Here is a 23,384-nt window from a genome sequence, read left to right as displayed (position 1 = left end):
ATTTACCGTTAATCAAAGGAACCTTCAATCCACAGTACACCGTGGGATTCAATTTCAAGACCACCTTACCGGACTTCATCCTCAACCGGAAAAAGAACTTGACATCAATAGGGTAAATGCCGGAGCTTTTCTCAGCGTTAAACTCAGCAAATTCATGGCCGCCAAGAGCACCAACTGCTGACCCTCGACCTTCCTGGAGTTGAGGACCACCGTGCTCTTTGTTCCTTGGGCGAACGCTGGCAGCCACTGTGTCTCAAGCCGTTGGTTCTTATAAACCACACCCATTTGGTTGATGTCGTAGTAGACACGGTACCGCTTGTTGGGGTTTCATTTTCAAATGCCCATTTCATAGCCAACTTGAAAATTTGTATAGTTTGAATTGAATTGGGAGGAATAATGGGTCAAAGACATCAGAATGGATCTCCTTCCTCAACATAATTCAAACCATTTGCCAACGTTAGGTGTAACGACTCAAACCCACTAATAGATATTATTCTCTTTTGACTTTTCTTTTCAGACTTTGTCTTATAAATAATGTTTCGTTCTCTTTTTTAACGGATGTGGAATCTTACATTCACCTCTTTTGAGACCTAGTGTCCTCACTTGCACTCGTTCTCTTCTCCAATCGATGTGGGACCACCCAATCCACTCTCTTTTGGGACCCAGTGACCTTGCTGGCACACCGTCTCGTGTCCACCCCCTCTGAGACTCAACCTCCTCGTTGGCACATCGTTCAATGTCTGACTCTGATACCATTTATAACTACTAAAATTCAGTAGATATTATTCTCTTTGGACTTTCCTTTTTCGGTTTTTACTCGAAGTTTTTAAAATAGGTCTGCTAAGGAGAGTTTCCACACCCTTATAAAAAAAATGTTTTGTTCTCTCCACTAATGTAAGACAAGAAAGAATACGGGGTTAACTGCATTGATTGAAACTTTGAAGCTGCCTTTGGAAAGGCTGGTTCACGAGGTATAAGGAATTTGGATATAGTTGACAATTGAAAAGAGAATACATTCGATTATTCAAACACAAAAAAGAAACAGTCTACAAAAGTGGAAGCGTACACGGTTGGCTTAAAGTTTCAAACTTTATAATAGAATACATCATAATTGATTCTATTCCCTCCATTTTTAGGGCTCTAAAACATTCTTCTAACAACACTGTCTGTTCAGGTTGTCGCCCCTTCATGCTTTCTTTGTCAGCTATTTAATATGAAGGCTGAAGCTGTTGGTGTAATTCTGATATTATGCCATTACCCTAACATCGAATGAGTTTAGTTTTTTGGTTGCTCTTAATAGCCAAACCCATGTTCTTACCTTTTGTTTTCTTCATCATTCTACCCATTCATATGTGATATGGTCATGTGACAATTACCTATTAGCGTCCACGAGAATTACACTATTATTTTGTGATTTTGACTTGTAGCAACTAGTTATCTAAAAACCTGGGAGCTAACCAATTTTAACGTCCCTCAAATAATCAAATGACATTAATATGCATTTTATAACGAATTCGGATTGATCTAAGGTGGTAGAAAGTTAGGACATTATGAATCGATCAAAAATACATACAAAACTAGAATATTTATTCGTACCAAAATAATAATAATAATAAAAACAGCTAAAAACCGGAAAGAGTATATGAACATAGAAACAAAAAACAATGAAAAAAATAATAATCAAAAGAACAAATCAAAATATGCATATAGTTGACTCAGTCAAAAAAATCTGCTAAGGGTTGACTAAGTCAAAAACCGCAGGTGACCAATCAGAAATCGAAATCGCAGCGAGTGGCCTGAAAGAAAGTAAAAGAGGTGGCACTTGATTCCAATGGAACCTTCAATTCACAGTGGACCTTTGGCTTCAACTTCCCAATCCTAACGGCGCCCAATTTCAACCTCAACCGTGGACGGAACTTGACGTCGATGTTGAACACGCCGGCGAGCTTCTCGGCGTTGAACTCTGTAAGCTCCTGGGCGCCGAGGAGGACCAGCTGCTGGCCGTTGAATTGGGGGGTTACGACGGTGGTGGTCTTGTGGCCTTGGTAGAAGGGCGGCAGCCACTGGGTATTAAGCCTCTGGTCCTTGTAAAAGGGGGAGGCTTCGATGGCGTCGTAGTACACTCCAATCCGCTTGTTGGGGTTTCTAATGGTGAGGTTTAAAGCGAGGTTGTAACGGAGCTGGTTGCCGGTGAAGTTGAATTGGGTGAGTTCGGCGCTGGTGACGTCGAACCTCAGCTTATTGGGACGGAATACGAGCCATAATATCAACACCGCTATGCCGACCACCACCACTATGCCAATGATGAGCTTGATTATGGTGCTGAGGAGGCAGCAGGCGCAGCCTCGGCCGTGGCCGGGACGGTGGTAGGTCTTTGTGGGGGGAGGGACGGAGGGGCCGTAGAAGGCGCCGTTCAAGTGGGGTTGTTTGTCAGCCATGTGGCGGAGAGAGAGAAGGGGGATTATTTGGTGAAGAGAGAATTGGAAGTGAAATGAGGTGGGAATTTGGAGGCGATGAATTTTGATATAAATAGAGAAGGAAGTCGGCGTTTCTACGCGTAGTGGAAGCTTCGTAGGAAGTTTCTGGTTAATGGTATGTATGTTTATTTTCTTAGAAACCTATTTGATTTGATTGGTTGGTTATCATATTGTTATTACATTGATTAGTCCTTCAGGAAATAAGATATTGGTATAGTTTTTGGTACGTTTTTTTTATGGCATTGACAATTTATATTTAACTTTTAAACGTGTTTTATGGGATACAATTGATGTTATTTCCTACGAAGCTTCCACTACGCGTAGAAACGCCGACTTCCTTCTCTATTTATATCAAAATCATCGCCTCCAAATTCCCACCTCATTTCACTTCCAATTCTCTCTCCACCAAATAATCCCCCTTCTCTCTCTCCGCCACATGGCTGACAAACAACCCCACTTGAACGGCGCCTCACCAAATAATCCCCCTTCTCTCTCTCCGCCACATGGCTGACAAACAACCCCACTTGAACGGCGCCTTCTACGGCCCCTCCGTCCCTCCCCCCACAAAGACCTACCACCGTCCCGGCCACGGCCGAGGCTGCGCCTGCTGCCTCCTCAGCACCATAATCAAGCTCATCATTGGCATAGTGGTGGTGGTCGGCATAGCGGTGTTGATATTATGGCTCGTATTCCGTCCCAATAAGCTGAGGTTCGACGTCACCAGCGCCGAACTCACCCAATTCAACTTCACCGGCAACCAGCTCCGTTACAACCTCGCTTTAAACCTCACCATTAGAAACCCCAACAAGCGGATTGGAGTGTACTACGACGCCATCGAAGCCTCCCCCTTTTACAAGGACCAGAGGCTTAATACCCAGTGGCTGCCGCCCTTCTACCAAGGCCACAAGACCACCACCGTCGTAACCCCCCAATTCAACGGCCAGCAGCTGGTCCTCCTCGGCGCCCAGGAGCTTACAGAGTTCAACGCCGAGAAGCTCGCCGGCGTGTTCAACATCGACGTCAAGTTCCGTCCACGGTTGAGGTTGAAATTGGGCGCCGTTAGGATTGGGAAGTTGAAGCCAAAGGTCCACTGTGAATTGAAGGTTCCATTGGAATCAAGTGCCACCTCTTTTACTTTCTTTCAGGCCACTCGCTGCGATTTCGATTTCTGATTGGTCACCTGCGGTTTTTGACTTAGTCAACCCTTAGCAGATTTTTTTGACTGAGTCAACTCTACATGTATTTCCATTATTTTTCTTTTCCTCTATTGTTTTTTGTTTTTATATTGATATCTTCCTTCTTTTTTTATGTTCATATGAATAAATATTCTAGTTTTTGTATATTTATTCTTAGAACTCATATTAAAATTGAGAATAAATCTTAATTTAGAAGAAGCCTATTGCAAATTTATTTATTTATTTATATATATATATATATATATAAAGAGTTATTTTAATTTTTTTTTAATAAAATAGTTGAAAATGGTAAATTTATATCCATTTAAATTTCTTATTTTGTTCGAGAAAAATACGTAATAATAATAATAATAAATATGGGAGATGTTTGTATATATATATTTATGAATTTTAAAATAAATATATTTAGTTAATCGTATGTTTATTTATTCAATTAAGAAAATACGGTGAACCAACGAACGTAAATTTCTATTGGGAGTGAATGGATTGAACATGGGCCACAACCCGGCCCGGATCAAACTGGACAAGGCTAGTATTTTCAATCTCGTTTTGGGCCTAGGCCTTGAGAAAGCCCAAACCATTTGAAAGTTCATTTCTTATCTCAAATAATAAAAAAAATATATAAAAAAAAAAAACCATTTTCCACTAAATATTTAATCCATTAACAAACTATAATAGTCTAAGCTTGTACGTATTGGCGTCAACCTCACAGCTTTAAAATGCGTCTGTTAGTAAGAGGTTTCCACGTTGTTTATAAGAAATGTTTTGTTTCAGTCTCCACCTTATCTTATTAATATATAATCATAAATACAAGAGCAACCACAACATTAATGGACACTAAAGGCCATTAATAGTTAATGCGAGAAGTCTGTAGGAATAGAGTAGAGGCAAAATGATTAAATGAGACAAATCACACAAACTTTAAACCGGATTAGATTAGAATAAATTAATTTGGGGACAAAATTGGGAAATGGAGAAAGCACGAAACTTTAGTACATTGATATTTGAAAAGTTTGGCCAACTTTGGAATTAATAACATTGGGAAAGAACAATAAAGCATAGGCTATGAAAAGATTGAAATAAGTAAGAGGAAAAACAGAAATTGAGCACCACATCCATTACCCATGTGGAACACCAACCCCACACCTTAAGTGCCACTTTTCATACTCATTATTATTATTATTATTATTATTATTATTATTATTATTATTATTAAATTCCTATACCTAATTAAAGGCACATTTATTTTTATGTTTAAATGGAAAATGGAAAAAAGTGAATAGCATGTCCCTTACGGAACTCGTCTATTTTTAGTTCAATTAAAATTTTAATTTCAACTATAACCTTAATTTTTTTTTTAATTATAATTGTATTTGTTATTATTATTAACTCGTTATGTTGCTAAAAATACCACCAAGGACGAGAAATTATAAAAATAAAATAAAATAAAATAAGATAAAGTGTTGCATTGACGAAAATGCCACCGAAGGAGACAATAATTACCATACATTCCCACTAATCCCATTTATTAAAATTTAAACACATTTAATTTCCGCCAATCCTTTTGCAGAAAATTATATTGTTTTTTTCTTTCCAACACGGCTTGTGCACTTTGTATAAAACCTACCAATATAATCGTAAAAACACGTTTACTCATAAAATTAAAAAAAAATAATAATAATAATACAACCGTTAAGTAACGGCGTTTATATTTGAGCTTACTTACCCTCAAACACTGACGTCGCATCGCTGAACAACCTGGTACTTGACGTTATACTGAACAATCGACCCATCGCTCGGACTCGGATACCCGCCGAAGTTAATCGCCGCTGGGCAGTTCGCGTGGAGATGATACCGGCCGGTAATGAAGTTCCCCACCTTCCATCGGACCCGTCCTTCGAGTTTAACTAGCAGCAGCAGCGCTCCGGCGCTTCGGTCTTGATTCAGAGCCGAACTGATGTACGGAGCTACCGGTACGGCGGTGCCGGAGACGAAAGGGGACCATACGTTGACGTCTTTATGGCCTTGGTAGAAACCGGGGATGATGGTCCGGAGAGTGATCTGTTGGTTGCGGTAGACGGCGTAGACGCGGAGGTCGTCGTAGTAGATTCCGATGCGGCGGTTGGGGTTGCGGGAGGTGACTGTGAGAAGGAAATTGGAGGTGAGGAAGCTGGGGACGGTGGCGTTGAAGGCGTAGACAGTGACGTCTTGGAGGACGAAAGTGGGCTTTGTGGGGCGGAGGACGGCCCAGATTATGAGGATGGTGAAGAGGACGAGGACGATGAAGATGCCGATGATAGCGCCGATTAGTTTCACGAGTTTTTTGCGCTTATTCTTGCAGTGCTTCTCGCAGTCGTACGCCATGGCAGTTCTGAGCGGCGAGGAAGATGAAGATGAAGAAAGGGGAAATGGCGTTTGTGTGAACTGACCACTGGTTAAGAGGAGGAATATAGTGTGGGTGTGAAGGAGAATGGATGGTATTTTTATATTTAATCTGCACCGTTCATTTTCAATCCGGTCCCACCATTAGCATCCTTTTTCAAATTGAAGAAAATGGTTGAAAATATCTTCGAAAATTACAATTTTGGCCTCTCAACAAGAAAAATAAAATAATAAGGTATTTACTCTCAAATCACCTTTAAAAAAAATTAGATGGCAGGTTAATTTTGAATAAATTTGAATATTATTAATAATTATATTATTTTATTTTGATTTTAAAAATAAAGTTTACCGTAGTCTTACGCATCTTTCATTAGGTAAAAAGAACAAAATTGGTGTCATTGTCAATTTCTTTTATTGAGAAAAAAAAAAAAAAACTGTTGAAAATGGATGGAGATATTTATGGCAACGGGGAAGTTCAAGAATTAAAAATAGAATTTAATTTAACAAAAAGAGAAAAAGATTGAATTAATATGGTCTCGGATCCATAACCCGATCCGAAAAAACGCGAATTATTCGATTATTTTAAAATCATCACATGGGTGATAAATTTACATAGTAATTACAATTAATTAGCTTCTCAGAATTTAATTATGGATTTAAACGCAGTGCTGCCCGTTATGCTCGGTCAACAAAGGAGCATTTTTAATAATTAGTAAAAATTAAGAAATGAGTATTTTTTTAAGGGATGGGCGTGGAAATGGATCCCCGTCGACGTGGGATATTGATTGATGTTGAAAAAGTCAAAAGCGACGTGGAGTACGAAGGGGCCCACTAGCCTCACACGTCAACAATCCCCTCGCTTCGCTGTGCAAAATGCAATGCACCGACAGGCCATTGTGTCGGCGTTCTGTTTGCTTACTTCCTATCATTTTCATTTCTTTTTATTTTTTTCTTCTTTCATTTATTATTAAAATGAAAAACCATAATTATTCATTTATTCTCTTATATGTTTATTTATTTATTTATACTGCCCATTTTACCTAACAATAATAAAAAAAAATTGGAAAATGTGGTTGTCAAAAAGGGTATATTATTATGTGATAATTAAAATAAAAAAAAAAACAAAAAAGCTTAGCTTTATTTCATCTTTTTAATTATTCCTAGACGCATCATATCTAAATAAATAAAATTTTATTAAAATATTCAAAATTTAAGAATATTCAATTTCATTCCTCAAATGGTGAGTTATTTCATTTATTTTCAGTTTAAATACATATTTTTAAAGACCACAATTTAAAAATTAAATTTCTTCCAATATTTTGATTGCTTTGGCTCGGGAAGCTAAATACCATTTTATACGTTCTGTTTATATATATATTTATTGGATTTTTGTTGGCATCAAACATGGTTCCTAATAATTGTTCCTTTCATAAATGATTGACAAAATAAACAGATAAAATAAAATAAAATAAAATGTTCCTTAATTCATACGTTTTCTTTCCTTTTAATTTTGTCCTTTTTATTTCCATAGCATTCATCTTCTAATCCTAATTTTTACTACACAAATTGAGAGTTAAAACTAATGTATTTTAACACCAAAATCCTTTATAGAATGGTGTAATTGAAACATAAAAAGATGTCTCCACAGGACTCCTATTCCAACAATCGACACTTAAGATTCTATTGACATGACTAGTCAAGATCTAAATTGGTTGTTGAGCCAGGAGGTTCTTTATTTTAATTTAGTATATTAGCTTTGGAAAAAGATATATAATATAGTTTTATAAAGCATAGTTCATGTGATATGTGATGGCTTGAAAAAGGATAATGAGACGAGAAGGGATGGTGGTTGTGTGTTGATTGATGGTCCTTTATAAGCATAATTCATAACATGCCTCATGGAATCCACACCCAATCATATCAATTCATAATTTAGATATCATACTCTTATTATTTAATAATTCTAATTTCATTTTTTGGATTCCTTATTACTATCATTAAAACACCCAAATTATAAACAACCAAAATAATAATAATAATTATTATGTTTGTTATATTCCAATTTCAAATGTCATGAAAGCCTGGGGAGGATTGGGCCTGATCTAATCAAAGCCCAAACACATCATTCTTTTGGACTCTGGTCCACAATCCATTGTGTATTGGGCTTTGTGCGCTTAACAAGCCCACTTATTAGTTAAATTTTTTCATGAAATTCTTCGTTAAATTACAAAGAAATGAGGAAGCGATCGAGTTCTTTTTGTTTTTTTTTTTTTTTTTTTAAATTTTAATTATTTAATTTTACAAAAAAAAGGTTTAATTTACAATTTTCATTTATCTCCTTACAAAAAGAAAACCAAATTCTTACTTAAAGAGAGAACAAAAGAGATTAAACACTTGAAAACAAAACAAAACTATATCCCTAAAATATATATGAAACAACTCTTCATCTAATTTACCATTTTGTCCTTCAACGCCACACGCAATCCCTACTTACCTGAAAAATACAAAACAAAATAAACATGAAATCCTCAGATCTATTTAGTATTATTTTTTATTTCTCAAATTTTAATGGGTGAAAATATATTAAAAAAAAAAAAAACGATTACCCATGAACAGAGACGATGATTCTACATGAGAACCGTGCAATGCATGTGGTGGCCATAGGCGGAGAAGGAGCCATTAACGGAGTTGGGGGTGCCGAAGTCGATCTTCAAATCGTCACAAAAGACTCTCAAAATAACGTGCCTGGTCCACCAAGACCCAGATTGGAAAGTGGTCCATACGAAGAATCTCAAATTGAAACTCACTTTCCTCGTCGCCTTCTCCTTCCCCAATTTCTCCTCCGTCTCCTCCCAATGCCCCGGATCATCAGGGCTACTCGACGTCCATCTTACCCGCATTAGGTTAGTCCTCTCCACACCAAGAAAAAATGGGTCCGCAAACGACATCGCCAGCGTGTTGTCCTTATAGCCCACGAACCCCTGGATCCGCTTGAAAGTCAGGTTCAGTTTCTTGTTGGGATTCTGCACCACCAAGGTCGCGTTCCAGTTTCCGGAGTAATTCGATTTGGAGATGTTAAAATTGGTGACGCCCAAGGTATCAACTCTGAACGTTGGGATTTCTGGTCGGAGGATGATCCAGGTGATTATGCTGGAGAGCATCATTAGAACCACCAGAATTATTAAGGCGGTGACAATGCCGCGGATTAAGGCGGCGTGAAACGGCTCCACCCCGTAATTTTGGGGGCTGTTGTGGTAATAGGCTGTGGGAGGGGCTTGGGCGTAGGCGTAGCCATTGTATGGTGGGTAAGCCCCTGGCGCTGGAGGGTACCCCGGATGTGGGGCTGGAGGGTACCCCATGGTGGGAGGAGGGTAGATCGGAGGTGGGTTGTGTGCGGCGGAGGGCGGCGGAAGAGGTTGGGAGTCGGTGGATTTGGATTTGGATTGTTGATTGTCCGATGAAGAGGCCATTCTTTTTTCCTGCTCTCTCTCTCTCTCTCTCTCTCTCTGTGGCTTAGGGAGAGAGAGAAAGAACAATAATGGAAGGGGGAAGATGGTGGAGAAGGCTTGGATTATGAGGCAGTTCGTTAACGCTTTTCTTAGAAAAGACGGCGGAAGGTTCGGACATCGTCTTCTTCAACCTCTGTTTGGGAACCATTTCCCAATAAAATATGTTATAATTTAATAAATTCATAATAAACTTTAGGACTGAATAATATATATATATATATTTTAAGAACAAACCCACCACTCGTAATCCATTTATTTATTTTCTAAAAAAAAAGATCCTACAGGTATTACAAAATTAATTTCGTCATATTCTAATAAATAAATAATAATTGGAAGGTATTTCATCCGATTTCCTTTTACGGGCGGTTGCCGAAAAAGTGGCACTCTAAACCAGATTTTTCCGTTATAATTTTAAAATATTATATTCTGTTAAAAAGCTATAAAAGGGAAATCCCAATACAGCCCCCCAACATGACAACTGCAGACTCTGGACAAAAGGGTTGAATTGTCTTTTTCTATTGACGAATAACAAGAATTCAGAAACGTCGAGCAAAAAAAGAACATTAATTAAAATGGATATAGAAGAGCAAAAATTTAATTATATAAAATATTGAAAAGATAGGCTCTTAAGGTCGGACAAACTGCACACAAACGTTTTTTTTTTTTTCCTTAGTTTCACAAAAAGGAAAAAAAAAAAAAAAAAAAGCCTTTTGGTCAAAATAGTCATACAATTAAAAAAATATATAATAGGTGGATGATGGACCCACCTACTTCTCTGTGATCAACGGCCTTGATCTTTTCGATTGAAGCGCCATATGATCCAATTATAGCAAACGGAAGACTAGGTACACTTTCCTTTCGGTGTACTCGACTCCACTGGAAAAATTCCAATCCTTCTATCTACCTACTCTGCTATTCACACGCAGTTGAGCGCACAACATGAACCGAAAATAAGCTATTTCGGGTCGGATTCTTTCACGGGTCGGGCAATTGGACCGGCGTGTGACCGGAATCCCGTCGTCACGGCGTCGTGGGCGCAGCAGTGAAATCCGGCCGCCACGCCTGTTTCTTTGGCATTCAGACAGTCCCAGCAGACTGCCGTTTTCAGTCTCGTAGTGCCGTTCTGGACGCCGTCTCCGTCTCCGTCTCCGCCTCCGCCCAGCGCCAGATTGCGTTGCCCTATGTTGATTAAGTATTTCTCCATCTCTAATTGCAGCTTCCAAAATCGCTGGTCGTATTCGAATTGGTTCGTCACCGGCGAGATGAAACCGGGGAGTAATTCGTTTTCGATGCCAGTGTTTCGTCTCAACAGCATCACATTGTCCGGTGGATTTTTCTTCTTCGAATGATTCGTCTTCGTCATTGTCTTTGTGGCCGATGAGAAATCGTATTCGTCTTCGTTTCCCTGGATCTTTCGCCTTCTCTCGCGTCGAGACCGTTTCAGAACCACGAGAAAGAAACAGTTCTTCTCGTGGGCGATTGCGCCGAAGTTGACTTTCCCGGTGATAGGGATTCTCCGCCGAATCTTTGCCGTGGAATCCAGAGAGATCTTATACTCCGCTAAGTAAACCGTGAACTGGTGCGAAGAGATTCCGATCATCTTACTCAAAATCGACTGAAAATTCTTGAACTCCGTCGAAGAAGACACAGCGACGGAACCAATGTCGGCATCTCGTTCGCCATCGTGAAAAACGACCGGGAACGAAACGCACCCGGCGGTCTGCACCATCGCCGCTACAAATTAACCGATTCTTCTTCAAGAAGAACAAACAATCATCCAAAGGGTTTTAGAGAGAAATCTTGAAGGAAGCTGTGGAGGCTTTTACAAGAGTAGGCCTTAGGTTTTTATTCTAACAACTACAGGCGGTGAGGGTATTTTAGGAATAAAAAAAATATATTTGGGGCCATGGTGCCAAGCAAAATAAGAGAGGATATTTTAATAGGCTTTTATATAAGGAAAGAGACTTGGGAATCAAGTAAACCAAAACGACAGCGTAGTGATCGCATTGGGGGGCGCTTAGACCAAATTGGCCCTCGAATAATAGAACTCTCGTCAACGCCTCGTTGGAAGGGGATTCCGCTTTGTTCTTGCCTCTTCCGAGCTTCGTCATCATCCATGGAGTTTCCTCCAGAAAGATACAGAAGAAACGTTGGGATTTCTCGCTTTAACTTTTCTGGAAAAGTAATTTTGCTTCGTCATCTTTCTCTCTTTCTCTCTTTCTCTGTTTGTTTGATTTTTTTTTTCTTTTGTTTTCTTCTGTTGATTATGGATTTTTCTCTATCCAATTAATTCCTTAGCAGATTTTTGCTGCTTCGTGGCTGAACAGGCAAGAAATCTTTGAAATGCCTCAGGTAGTTTCGTCTATTCCGTCATATTTTGAGCTTTATTCATTGGCAAAGAGAAAAGTACCAACGTCTCTCTGCTTTTTGTTCTGCTTCTCGCTTTATTCTGTGCGAATTAGAACATATAATTATAGGTTCGATCTCTGATGTCCTCGTGGGAATATCCGAAATTTTTTTTTGTGCTTCCTTTTCGAAGAACACATCAGGTGTTTTCATATTCGAGTATGAATTTCGAGAATCCTGTGAAATGAGAAGGGGATTTTTGCTCATCTCTCTCGAATTTATCCTGTGGAGGGAGTATTTGTGGGATTCTTGCCATGGCTAGGGATTCTTTCCATTAAACAACTGTATTACCTGCTTATTGTCTTGTTTTGCACTTGATGATTATTCAATGGCTGGTATTTATCATACTGATGGAAACTTTAGACAAATTTGTGTGATTTTTGCGTTCTATTATCACGTGGATTTTCTTGGAGTTAGAAATTGAGGCATTTCTTATACCATATTTATTATTTCCTGCATAACTTGAAGCTCATGGAAGATCCTTAAAATTATTTTCTTATTTAACTGATCGTCCTTCGATTAAAAATGATTCTCCATCATACATGGTGGTGCAAATGAAGGGGAAGATCTCAAAACTGCAGCCAAGGAGTAACTTCTGCAGGAATTATAGCACAGAGGCATGCAATCTTAGATGCTTCCAGATAGAAATACAACGATTTAGCCTCTATATCTCGTCTTCTACTATATGATGAACTAGAAAAATGAATTCTAGCTTCGTTTAATCTTGTGATGTTAAGGAATCTCCTTCTTCAAAAGTGTTTCCACAGTTTTGTGCTTTCTTAGTACAATCTTATGTTTATCTATATTGTTTATCCTTAAAAAAATCTATAGCAAGCTTATTTGGTAACTGTTATCATCTACTTTGAAAACTCGGTCGATGTGTACAGATTATGTTTTCCCCTTCAAGCTTCCATGATGGTTTGATTGATCCTAAAGCTCGTTAACAAACAAACAGGTTTCTTCTGAAGTTCACTGGAAAAGACAAAAAGATAAATCTTCTGGGTGGAACTGAAAGGAAAGAGTTTGGCAAGTGATTATGGATGTCATTTGAACAGATACTAAACCATGTGAGTAAACTTCTCCTTGCTTCATTCTTTTCATTGCAACAATTTACCTTAAATCTTTATAATCGTTTGAACAGGATGCTAATTCCCGGAAGCCTTCTTATGCACAAGTGATGGAAGATTTTGGTAACTTCATACAAGGAAATGGGGAAGATGCCATTTCTTTTAAGCAGAGGGAAACCCAATTGGTTAGCTGAAGTGTTCAAATTCTGCTGTTGGAAGAAGTTAATATATTCATGGATCGTAAGATCATTATTATATGCCATACGAACCAGTGGTTGTATTCTTATATTTTCATTGTTCGAATAAGAATGCTAAAATTTCTAATGCACGTTGTTTGATCCTTTTGGAATCTTGACCAGTTATGGATTCATGTTCATATTGGGAAATCTGAGGGGAAGATATTGGAATCAGAACCTTCACACATTTGTCCAGCTATAAAAGGATTGAAGTGTGCAAATATGAGATGGTAAGTGATTTCCAGGAGCGTGATTGTGACGCTTTTCTCCTTTTAACTTTAAGGCTACGTTTGGAAGAATGAGTTTGAAGGAATTTTGATTCATAGAATGGAATCAGAACGTAGGTTTCACTTTTAAATTTGGAATTATTCTTTCTATCTACATCTATTGACATAGTTGTTTTTTTTAGTATCCACAATGAGTTCAAATCATCTCTCAGTAGCTTTGTGAAGAAGAAAAAGAAACTTCAGCACGTGCATTGAAGCTACCTTTTACTTTTATGAATCCAGAGCTGTCCAATCTCAAGTGATGATTTCATGAACTAAGTCCTCTGGTTGGTTTATCTTCCTTTTCCAGCCTAAATATCAACTCTCCAAGTTTTCAGTTTCCTCGTATTAGTTGCTTTTGTAAACCAATATAGGTGTGAAGCCCAACCTATGTTGATGCCAATGGCATGTTAGAGCTGGTCATCAAGTGGTGTGTCAGTGAGAATTGGAGCTTCAAAAGGCAGGATTGTGAGATCTCATGTTTGTTGGAGAGGGAAACGAAGAAACCTCTCCCTAAAAGACCGCCTTTTAAAATAGTGCATTTAAAATTGTAAGTCTAACGATAGATACGAGTAATTATTGAACCAATCAATTAATATAATTAAGGTAAAAAATGATCGGTCAATCGAGTTAGGAATTGGGGGATTGAATCTTATCCGAATCATAACGACTGACTCACGTTCTAAATCTCCCTACGGTGCAAGCTTGTTTCTATTTCCTCGCTATTTGGCTATTGTTATTTAAATAAATTAAATAAATGTTGCATTTATGACCAAACCTTGTATATATGTATATATATATAAATAATTTTTAACAGGAAAATGTAACCTACTTGTAAGTGTGAGACGACTGATTGATATTATAAAATTTAAATAATATTTATGAGAATTTTATAAAACAACTAATTCTAACATTTAAAAATGTTAGAATAATTTGTCCATATAAATTTTATAAAGAAATAAAAATAAAAGGGACAGTGGAAATTCTGCAATTAGCAGTCGTCTTGCTCACACCTCGAAGGGCTTTAGGGAAAGAAATCGAAGTAGTAAACATCGGCAGAGGGTAAATGCGACAGACGCAGCTGCCAGCGCAGGGCCTGACTGCGACGGTGAGCCCTACCACTGTTCTGCGTCACTCTTCCGGATCCGCGGAGGAGGCGCCGCCGAAGCAGGTCGCACTCGCCATGGACAGACTCGGCCATGCCGCCCGCCTCATCGCAGACATCAGGCTCGGCGCTGATCGCCTTCTTGAAGCCCTCTGCGTCACTGCACAGCCTCACCAGAGCACCAAGCCTCTCCACTTGTTCCAAAAAGAAGACGCTTCCATGCGCCAACACCTTCTCGACCTTCGTGCTGTTGGTATTTTGCATCACTTATTTTTCTAGGGTTACGTCTATGATTTGAATGCGCTTACTTAGGGTTAATTAAAATCATTTCGGTAGCGGGATCAGGCATTCGCTTACTTCCCGGACTAGTCGATTTTAGATTCAAAATGCCCTTATTGAAGAGGGGGTTTAATTTCTGCCGGACGAGATCATACAATTGAAAGAAGGGTTAAACGTTCGCAAGATTTTAATTATTTTACTTCAAATTTTGTCAGGAAAGCAGCTTGAAGAGTCTGGTGTTCTCAGTGAATCTCTTCTTTCGAGAAGTAATTCCTGGGGTCTACATATGCCTTTAGTGTGTCCTGATGGCGCAGTGGTTGCTTATGCTTGGAAACGTCAATTAGCTGGCCAGGCTGGTGCATCCGCAGTTGACAGAACCAGGTTGGTTGAGACATTTCGCACATATCCATCTAGGAAAAATAGCTGCTCAAGGGCTTGGATTGGGAAAAACTACTTAAATTTGCAAGTTCACTCGATATTTCTTCTTATTTCTTAAGGCGGTAGCGTGTTAATTTAGACTCAACTCGCTAAATTAAGTTCCCAAATTCCTTTTATAGAGATAGTAGGAAACTGGGCTTCCAGACTCGGCTTGATAGTTTTAGTAAGTTGTGGTTGATATTTAAGGAAATTCAAGCCTCTATCAGACTGGATATTGAGTTGCTTGTAGCAACTTGACTTTTCCGGGGCAATATTTTTGAAAATACGAAGAATTTGATCAAGTATCTTATATGCATGTACGTAAGTTTATTGAATGGTCAACAATAAGAACCTGATTTGTAAGATGAATAGATGCATTATGGAAATGACATTCACAGCTACTGTTAGGCTACGGTTGATATTGAACAATATAAATTATTTTTATTTCTTTTGATCATTTTTGTGTTGAAACCAGATTGTAAGGGCCCCTGAATCTATTGAAGTGATCACACAGTCTCATTGTTTTTTTCACCTTCACCGGGTTTTAATTGTTTAACAAGTTCTCTGATTCAGAGAGATGAAGTTCACAAATGATTGGCTTTAAAATGTTTTTGCTTCTATTTTACTGTAGGAGAGTTTCAGTTGCCACTAAAGTTCAATATAATAGACAAAATCTGGTAAATTTTAATCTGACTTTCATTAGTTCAGGTAAATGCTTAACTGATGCGTTACTACATTTATAGGTTAGCTCTAAAGGCCTTCACTGACCAGAAAAGACGGTTTTTCCCTCATCTTGATGAAGAAAATGGGTCGAATATGGAGCCTGCTCAAAAGAAGCCTTGTTTTTCTCATGGAGTGACAGATGTTAAACAAGAGGAGCTTAATGATTCTAGTTCACTTTCAGATATTCTAACATGTATGGAAAAGGAAGTGCCAGACCTTAAGATTTTCACATATGAGCGATTGGACTGGTTGAAACAAGCTTCCGTACTTCCCTCACAAGCAAATGAGAATTCCATAGGAACATTGAAAGAACATAACTATCATAGTCCTAGGATGAGCCCCAGATCACTTGATGCTACTTCTACTGATAAAGCTGCTGTGATTGAGTTGATAATCCCTTCTGTCTTTAGAGCCGTAGTGTCGCTGCATCCAGTTGGTTCGGTTGAACCAGATGCTGTAGCTTTCTTTTCTCCTGATGAGGTACTCTATTTTGTGCTAAATTCTCATTGGCAAAGTTTTCTTACTCATTATTTTGTTGTACTGGCTACAAGAAAATTCTTTCAATGAGCTGTGCTATTGTCTGTCAATGCTCTGGGAGTTTCTTTTCTCCTGATGAGGTACTTTACCTGCCAGTTGCATGTCTAACGATTTGCAACCAGTTGATTTATGAAGTAGCTGGCGTGGACCAATAGTGATTTGTTGTAATGCTTTTTATGTTCTATTTGTAGCATTGTACTTTAGCTGAACTGAGAGTAAGGTAGACATGATTTTCATAGCAAATGCAATTAGACTTTCTTAGTTGTATTCCTAAATTATCTAAGCTCCACCTGGTTTGATTCATTGCACTTTTTCCCATTGATTTTCCTTGTATCTCAAGGACTTAAGTTGGTTACTATTGCAGTTTATTTATAAATTTTTTGTGTTGCAACAGAGAGGCAGCCATGTACATGCCAGGGGTTTTTCAAATCATCATTTATTTAGACATGTGACGGTACCTATCGCTGTGTTCATTATGTTTACAAATTCATGTTTCTGGAGTTTGCACTCTCTTAATGACGATAATTCCTTTTTCTCAATGCAGGAGCATGCTGCAACGGTGCTGCAGTACTTTATTGGAATTCAAGCTAAAGCAGCTCTACATCCTCTATTGGTAACATCGTCCATTAAATTTTTGGACATGCTTATTCTTTCTCCGCTCCATTTAAAATCCTCGAAAATTTATATGTGGTTTTCTTTTTTTTTTTTGTAGCTTTGGATCTGCAGCTATCAAAATTTATTTTCAAAAGCTTGTAGGTGCGTGTAAGGATTTCAGTGCTTCCGTAATTGGTAATATATGGATTTGTCATTTTAATGGTGTGTTAATCTGGTCTTTTGCAGTAAATGCGGACGGCTACTATCAGTAAACAAACAATCAGATTTACTGCTACCTCCTGCAATTCGCCCCTACAAGCAGTTTTGTACATCTAAAATCTCATCAGCTGTGCCCGTAACCTCATTGAAAGACCAGAAGTTGGATTCTGTTCAGGCTTTCCACATTGGTTGCTTCACAGAACTGTAGTCACACCTAGCTCTACAGGTACAGCTGGATAAACCACACAATTGCTCGATCCTTTTAAAAGCCTCTAGTTGATTATGAAATTATTTTATCTGGTAACAGTTGATTACGGTAGTCACACCAGTTCCTTTTAATCAACAATTGCCGCTATTCAAGGTTGCTAAGCTCACTTTTTCATGGCTCATACTACGACATTTAGTCTGTGTTTAGCGGTTCTTAAATAGATATCAAACATTGCAAGGGAATTTTCTCTTCTTTCACCCTCTGCTCTGATTACTTTGTTCTGGTCCTTTGCCTTTTACTCGCCTTCTTCCAACTGAACCATGTTTTTCTTAACTTCTACTAATCACTTTGTTACTAACAATAATAGTGTTATAATACCTCTGAGCACCTCATGGACTCTGATTCACATATCATACAATATCAGTATTTTCCATGAATTAGTATGCTCAGAATTAGAAGAGGACGCAGCCTGCTTGCTATATTGTACTGCTGTTGTTGATTCACTAGCCCGTGCATTATATTTCATTTCAGGTGCCACACGCTCATTTGCAAATTGCTGCACTGCGTTGCAACAAGTACATTAGAGGAGTGGTATTCAGAATATTCAGAGGAGGCAATGATAATGTCAAAAGAACCATCCAATTTCTGAGGTGGTTATTTTTATGCTGGCTCAAGTGGCTTGTCATCTTGAAGGGAAGAAAATGTCATTCATTTGCATCGATTTGAGCAGTTGCTAGCTCCTTCATACGTTTGATCACAGAAACATGTGTATCTTTGCCCTTCAGATTGATGTTAGAATGATAATAAGTTCGGTGTTGGGTGCACGGCCATTTAGGTAAGTGCTTCATCATTTACTTATTCTAAAATTATCTTGTACTCTACTAATTTCCCCTCTTCCACCTAACTTTGCCGTCAATATTTGCTTATTATTTCAGTTAGCAACAAAATTTGGAAATGCGATATTTTGTATTAGATGTGGGACTATGATAGTACATCATAATTTCAATGATATGTGACAAAATTTGTATGAAGATGACTAAATGTAGAATTTAGTGAACGTTGAATGACCAAAAAAAAAAAGCTAGAAGTTGAAGGGCCACAACGAAAACGTAACTCGGATTGATTTCTCAGTTGACACTGGCTGCCGTCCATCGTTTTTTTCCTCTGTTATCTCGGCTCTGCCTCTATTCCTCCCTTCTTGTAACATTCTCAATCCAACAACAAACAAACAACCACATCTGGAAATTCGTTTCCGAAACTCGAGATGCAAGAAGTGCAACTCGAGAACACTTGCGAAGAACTGTCCAGTTTCAAGGACCATTGATGTTATCTTATCTATCTATATATATATATATATATACATCGGCATACCCAAAAATCATAGCCAACAATTGATCGCAGTGGAACCACAAAAGAACTGGAACATATTCAGCTACCTATCCAAACAGAAGCTATCCACCTACTACAGAAAAGCAAGAGGCAAAGAGAAGCATCAAGGTGTACCTCGTGTTCTTCAACGACCATCGCCCGAAGTGAAGGACTCCGCAAACCCAGTTGGCCTCGATGGTATGCTGCCCTTGCTGTCTTGCAGCTCAGAATAACTCAAATCCTTCCCTTCTGATTCTTGCCATCCCTTCACCATTTGATTTAGGGGTAGCCTGTAATCCACTCCTGAATATTCCTCCGTGCTGTCCTCATCAAATGGCTTCCATTTCTCGACGAGCGGAGCAAGTACGCTCACAGCATGACTCATATCGGGTCGTTGTAATGGATCCCTTGTCGTGCAATGTCCAGCTAATTCAGCAATCACACATATGCTTTCAAATATATCTTCTTTACATTCCAAGGTAGGATCCACAGCATCCATCAGCTTCTGCTTGTCCGATTTTATATGCCAGAACCACGCAGCAAGATACTGGCTTTCTTCCGGTCTATCTTCGTCGAGAGCCGTTAGTCCAGTCAATAGCTCCATTAGAACAACCCCAAAACTAAACACATCGGCTTTCGTAGTAATTTTACCCGTCACTGTATCCACGAAACCATGAAACTAGAAGTTAGAGGAAACTAGCAAATTCTTTAACCTACCGTCTATTTTTTACAAACACATGAAAAAGCTTACCAGCATATTCTGGCGCCAAGTAACCAAATGTCCCTGCAAGTCTGGTTACTACAGATCTTTCACCCTCGGGCGCTAATTTAACCAATCCGAAATCAGAAACTTTTGCTCTAAAATCGTCGCCAAGCAAGATGTTCGAAGATTTGAGATCGCGGTGGATGAAGCTCTGACGGGCTAAACTATGAAGATACTCCATTCCTCTTGCAACATCCAAGGCAATGGTTAACCTCCTGTTCCAAGAAAGAGGCTCAAGCTGTAATCTTTTCCAACGAAAAAGATGCTTGCTGAGAGCCCCTTCAGACATATATTCATAAACAAGAAGTCTCTCATTTCCTGCAATTGAATATCCCAACAGTGACACCAAATGGCGGTGTCGTACCTTTGAAAGAACTGCAATTTCAGATTGGAACTCATCCAATCCTTTACTGCTAATTACACTTGCCTCCATTCTTTTCACTGCTATTTTTGTTCCATCATCCAATTCTCCCCTATAAACTACTCCGAACCCACCACGACCGAGCTCATTCTCTGAAGAGAAATTATTCGTCACGTTTCGTAGAACTTGTACAGATATGACAAGATTTCCAGATTCAATGCCATGAGAATCTCCAAGTCCATTTTTACCGCTTCCCGATGCGGTAGAAGTACTATTATTGTTGTTATTTGCAACAACAATCTTAACCAAATTGCTGGGATCAGATGGATCTCCTGGATGAGCGACCAGAGAATTTTGAGCCTGATCTTTGCTTCTCCTCTTCTTAATCAAGTATATACACAGAGGAATAGCCACAAAAGCAACAGCTACCAGACTCACAATAGGAACTACAGTAGAAACTATAATTGATGCCTTGGGACGTTTAGATGTTTGTCCCATCCCATTTCCCGAATCAGAAACCGGTTCTGCCGTTGGAGAAGAGTGGCTGTCGGAAGGTGATAGGTCTCCAGGAGAGTGGCTGTTGGGAGCTGATACGTCTCCAATTCCAGATGGTGGGGAAGACGGGGAGGACAAGGAAGACGGGGCTTGCTTAACATTTAACAAAGGGTTCCCACTTGTAACAAGTTTCACAGAGCTTCTGAATTGAGGCAAAGGAGGGGATATGTTATTGTCACTCACATCCAACAAAGTAAGAGACTTCAAAGTAGTCAATTTCGAGGGAATCGGACCGCTCAAATTGTTATTCTGAAGTCGAATCTCGGCAAGCGACATTAAGTTAGCTAGTGAAGAACTCAAGGTCCCATTAAGACCCAACTTAGGTAAATTAATGATATACACATTCCCAGATCTGCAGTTCACTCCCAGCCATGGCCCTGCACATGGATCATTCCCAGTCCAAGCAGTGACAAGCCTTGAAGGGTATCCCATTGCGCCGAGAAACTCGATCAGGGTCATGACTTGAGGGGCACAAGCAACCCCTTGCTCCGCTCGACAGAATTGGTTCGAAGAAAAAGTCACTTTTGATGCTTTAAACTTCGGGACTGGACCCATGAAATTGTTATTGTTCAAATCCAAATGGCTTAAACTCATATCAGCCAAGCTCTTTGGAATCATCCCAACAAATTCATTACCATTCAGATTCAGATCCTGCAGAAGAATCAAATCCCCAATATTTTCAGGAATAGTCCCGGAGAATTGATTCCCATGGAGCCACAAAGTACTCAACGAAGTCATCGTGGTCACCACATTAATAGAACCAGACATTCCACCTCCAACTTGATTATTAAGCCAAAACCTCGATAATAACATACCCTTAAAACTCGCCGGAATCCTACCGGAGAGTCTATTGTTAGAGAGCGCCAACACAGATAAAGAAGACATAGACCCAAGAAAGTCCGGTAAGGGACCAACCAAATTACAACTCATACAAGTAAGATTCGTCAACTGAGCTGAATTGCTCAACGTCGATGGAATCATCCACCCAGAACTACCGTTGAAATAATTCCCATCAAGAGCAAGAACTTCTAAACTATCCAGGCCTGTAAAAAAATCAGCCGGAATGGAAGTGAAATTGTTGTAATCAAGATACGCGTACCGTAGATTCTTCAGGCCATTGAACGACGGCAAGGGACCGGAAAATTGATTCTTCTGAAGACCGATGTTGGAGAGCATAGAGAGGCGATTGAAACTCTGCGGCAAAGGGCCTTTCAGCCCCATCCCTTGGACCTGAATTTGCGAAACCCTCGTATCTTTGCAGAAAACAGAGGGCCATTTATTGCCGCATGGATCGTTATCATTGCGTGGCCATTTCAAGAGCTCTGGATTTTGCAACCCTTTCCTGAACTCATTGATAACAGCAAGATCATCGGGGTCGGTAGCGCCAAAACCCACAGAAAACAGAGCAAGAAGGAGTGCCAGAACGAGCTCTGTTTTAAAATCTTCCATGGCAGATCTGCAGAAATGCTTGCAGAGAAGAACCTTCACAACCCCATTAATGGCGCGTTTCTCACAATACCCACATGAAATCCGGCAGCAGAGAGAAGAGAACCATGGGATTTGGATCATTAAAACACACCCAACTCGAAGAACTAAGTGAAAAGCAAAAAGAACAATGAATCAAGAGTTCGAAAATCGAAAAGCTAAATTACTCTGTCTTCAAAACGGAATAACGGGGAAGGAATCAAGCAATGGCGGAAGTTGAGAGCGAGAAAGGTGGATCCGTAACGACAAAACTTACAGGACAAGATCGGAAACTGAAAGAGAACAAAAAACAGAGAGAAAATGTTGGCGAGTGCGTAGCTTGTGAGAGAATTTATGCTTTGGTTAATGGTTTCTGGAAGTTCGGAACGCCACGCGCCTTCTTCTTCTTTCTTCCGTTGTGTAGGAAGAAAAGGGTATTATTGTCTTTTTCACTTTTGGCGGTAACCCGGCGCCATCAAAGCCGAAGGAATATAACGGAGCTAACCGGAACTTCTCGACGGAAACTTAAATAAAACGTGTCTGTTTAAAATAGCATGAAACTCGAATTATATGATCCTAAATAGTAGTTTTTGTTTTTTGTTTTTCTATTTTTAATTTCAATTCTTTTAGCTATTCAATAATAATAATAATTACAATAATTATTATGATTACTTCCAAATTTATTGTTTTACACTCATATATTTTAAAGTTATTTATTATATATATATTTTGTTAAAAGAAATTGTTTTTCTTTTCTACCTAAATTATTTGAAGTTGAATATTGGAATGTGAGTGGATTACTTCAATTTAATGCATTTTCCCCTTAACATTGTGGCTTGATTAATCGTTTAATTTATGTAATAATCACTTTCTTTATTAAACACATGAAATAAATAATAATAATAAAAGAAAAGGGATTGAATGAAAAAATACAAAAAGAAAATAAATAATAATGCCGGGACTGAAGACGTGACTACGACTTGGGAGAAAATCACGGGAACTCCCGGTTGAATTTAACCCATGTCCCCGTCACTCCGCCGGTTGCCGGTTTTTTCTTACGTTTTTACCCAATTTCTTTATTTATTTATCTCTTTTTTTTATTATTATTATTAATTACATCATTTTGTAAGGACTTCTTCCATTCTTCCCAACGTGGCCACATGGGCCTTCTATTTCCTTATAAAATTATAATATATTTATTATTGTTATTTTGACAAATCTGACACAAACAATTAAAAGTATTTTGAATAAT

At 38.9% G+C, this 23,384-nt stretch overlaps 7 protein-coding genes across 14 annotated transcripts; 3 read left to right on the top strand and 4 right to left on the bottom strand.

Annotated features, from left to right (window-relative positions):
• Positions 1–1,566: 1,566 nt before the first annotated feature.
• Positions 1,567–2,498, bottom strand: LOC111498795 (NDR1/HIN1-like protein 10). The gene has a single exon (XM_023150169.1). The coding sequence runs from the start codon at positions 2,436–2,438 to the stop codon at positions 1,770–1,772; it is 669 nt and encodes a 222-aa protein (XP_023005937.1). The 5' UTR covers positions 2,439–2,498; the 3' UTR covers positions 1,567–1,769.
• A 454-nt stretch (positions 2,499–2,952) lies between these two features.
• LOC111498796 (NDR1/HIN1-like protein 10) lies at positions 2,953–3,791 on the top strand. The gene has a single exon (XM_023150170.1). It carries the CDS (start codon positions 2,981–2,983, stop codon positions 3,647–3,649), a length of 669 nt encoding a protein of 222 aa, XP_023005938.1. The 5' UTR covers positions 2,953–2,980; the 3' UTR covers positions 3,650–3,791.
• Positions 3,792–5,141: 1,350 nt separating this feature from the next.
• Positions 5,142–6,136, bottom strand: LOC111498712 (NDR1/HIN1-like protein 1). Its single transcript, XM_023150053.1, has 2 exons — positions 5,400–6,136; positions 5,142–5,296 (listed from the first exon to the last, which is right to left on the bottom strand). The coding sequence occupies exon 1, from the start codon at positions 6,035–6,037 to the stop codon at positions 5,402–5,404; it is 636 nt and encodes a 211-aa protein (XP_023005821.1). The 5' UTR covers positions 6,038–6,136; the 3' UTR covers positions 5,142–5,296; positions 5,400–5,401.
• Positions 6,137–8,452: 2,316 nt separating this feature from the next.
• On the bottom strand, positions 8,453–9,743 carry LOC111498631. Its single transcript, XM_023149950.1, has 2 exons — positions 8,662–9,743; positions 8,453–8,549 (listed from the first exon to the last, which is right to left on the bottom strand). The coding sequence occupies exon 1, from the start codon at positions 9,523–9,525 to the stop codon at positions 8,683–8,685; it is 843 nt and encodes a 280-aa protein (XP_023005718.1). The 5' UTR covers positions 9,526–9,743; the 3' UTR covers positions 8,453–8,549; positions 8,662–8,682.
• A 1,707-nt stretch (positions 9,744–11,450) lies between these two features.
• LOC111498720 lies at positions 11,451–14,251 on the top strand. 7 transcript variants are annotated; one of them, XR_002720855.1, is made up of 6 exons: positions 11,556–11,746; positions 11,866–11,916; positions 12,926–13,037; positions 13,112–13,503; positions 13,683–13,826; positions 13,914–14,251. XR_002720855.1 is itself a non-coding variant. In XM_023150070.1 (3 exons), the coding sequence occupies exons 1-3, from the start codon at positions 11,471–11,473 to the stop codon at positions 12,657–12,659; spliced, it is 456 nt and encodes a 151-aa protein (XP_023005838.1). In that variant the 5' UTR covers positions 11,451–11,470; the 3' UTR covers positions 12,660–12,817. The 7 variants fall into 7 exon arrangements, 2 of the variants coding, with proteins under 2 accessions (XP_023005838.1, XP_023005837.1); XR_002720857.1 differs by lacking the exon at positions 13,914–14,251 and having other exon boundaries at positions 11,565–11,746; positions 13,112–13,277; positions 13,397–13,503; positions 13,683–13,777; XR_002720854.1 differs by lacking the exons at positions 13,683–13,826; positions 13,914–14,251 and having other exon boundaries at positions 11,558–11,746; positions 13,397–13,457.
• A 258-nt stretch (positions 14,252–14,509) lies between these two features.
• LOC111498620 (mediator of RNA polymerase II transcription subunit 27) lies at positions 14,510–18,652 on the top strand. 2 transcript variants are annotated; one of them, XR_002720819.1, is made up of 8 exons: positions 14,510–14,897; positions 15,139–15,304; positions 16,084–16,543; positions 16,995–17,054; positions 17,145–17,213; positions 17,313–17,356; positions 17,441–17,713; positions 18,153–18,652. XR_002720819.1 is itself a non-coding variant. In XM_023149926.1 (8 exons), the coding sequence occupies exons 1-7, from the start codon at positions 14,606–14,608 to the stop codon at positions 17,619–17,621; spliced, it is 1,272 nt and encodes a 423-aa protein (XP_023005694.1). In that variant the 5' UTR covers positions 14,510–14,605; the 3' UTR covers positions 17,622–17,639; positions 18,153–18,652. The 2 variants fall into 2 exon arrangements, 1 of the variants encoding a protein (XP_023005694.1); XM_023149926.1 differs by having other exon boundaries at positions 17,441–17,639.
• A 61-nt stretch (positions 18,653–18,713) lies between these two features.
• LOC111498619 (receptor-like kinase TMK3) lies at positions 18,714–22,543 on the bottom strand. Its single transcript, XM_023149925.1, has 2 exons — positions 19,741–22,543; positions 18,714–19,646 (listed from the first exon to the last, which is right to left on the bottom strand). The coding sequence occupies exons 1-2, from the start codon at positions 22,235–22,237 to the stop codon at positions 19,135–19,137; spliced, it is 3,009 nt and encodes a 1,002-aa protein (XP_023005693.1). The 5' UTR covers positions 22,238–22,543; the 3' UTR covers positions 18,714–19,134.
• Positions 22,544–23,384: the final 841 nt, after the last annotated feature.

This window comes from Cucurbita maxima, unplaced genomic scaffold (assembly GCF_002738345.1).
Source record: "Cucurbita maxima cultivar Rimu unplaced genomic scaffold, Cmax_1.0 Cma_Scf00025, whole genome shotgun sequence".
NCBI lineage: Eukaryota > Viridiplantae > Streptophyta > Magnoliopsida > Cucurbitales > Cucurbitaceae > Cucurbita > Cucurbita maxima.
This window is presented reverse-complemented; position numbering and strand designations above follow the sequence as displayed.

Excerpts from the sequence above, each read along its gene's own strand:
- LOC111498795 (XM_023150169.1), bottom strand. The coding sequence starts at position 2,438 with ATGGCTGACAAACAACCCCACTTGAACGGCGCCTTCTACGGCCCCTCC.
- LOC111498796 (XM_023150170.1), top strand. The coding sequence starts at position 2,981 with ATGGCTGACAAACAACCCCACTTGAACGGCGCCTTCTACGGCCCCTCC.
- LOC111498712 (XM_023150053.1), bottom strand. The coding sequence starts at position 6,037 with ATGGCGTACGACTGCGAGAAGCACTGCAAGAATAAGCGCAAAAAACTC.
- LOC111498631 (XM_023149950.1), bottom strand. The coding sequence starts at position 9,525 with ATGGCCTCTTCATCGGACAATCAACAATCCAAATCCAAATCCACCGAC.
- LOC111498720 (XM_023150069.1), top strand. The coding sequence starts at position 11,471 with ATGGTGCCAAGCAAAATAAGAGAGGATATTTTAATAGGCTTTTATATA. Across the intron at positions 11,747-11,862 it reads GCTTTAACTTTTCTGGAAAA|CAGATTTTTGCTGCTTCGTG; the intron begins GTAATTTTGCTT and ends TTAATTCCTTAG. Across the intron at positions 11,917-12,530 it reads AAATCTTTGAAATGCCTCAG|GGGAAGATCTCAAAACTGCA; the intron begins GTAGTTTCGTCT and ends GTGCAAATGAAG.
- LOC111498620 (XM_023149926.1), top strand. The coding sequence starts at position 14,606 with ATGCGACAGACGCAGCTGCCAGCGCAGGGCCTGACTGCGACGGTGAGC. Across the intron at positions 15,305-16,083 it reads TCCGCAGTTGACAGAACCAG|GTTAGCTCTAAAGGCCTTCA; the intron begins GTTGGTTGAGAC and ends CTACATTTATAG. Across the intron at positions 17,214-17,312 it reads CAGCTCTACATCCTCTATTG|CTTTGGATCTGCAGCTATCA; the intron begins GTAACATCGTCC and ends TTTTTTTTGTAG.
- LOC111498619 (XM_023149925.1), bottom strand. The coding sequence starts at position 22,237 with ATGATCCAAATCCCATGGTTCTCTTCTCTCTGCTGCCGGATTTCATGT. Across the intron at positions 19,647-19,740 it reads CTTGGCGCCAGAATATGCTG|TGACGGGTAAAATTACTACG; the intron begins GTAAGCTTTTTC and ends TCGTGGATACAG.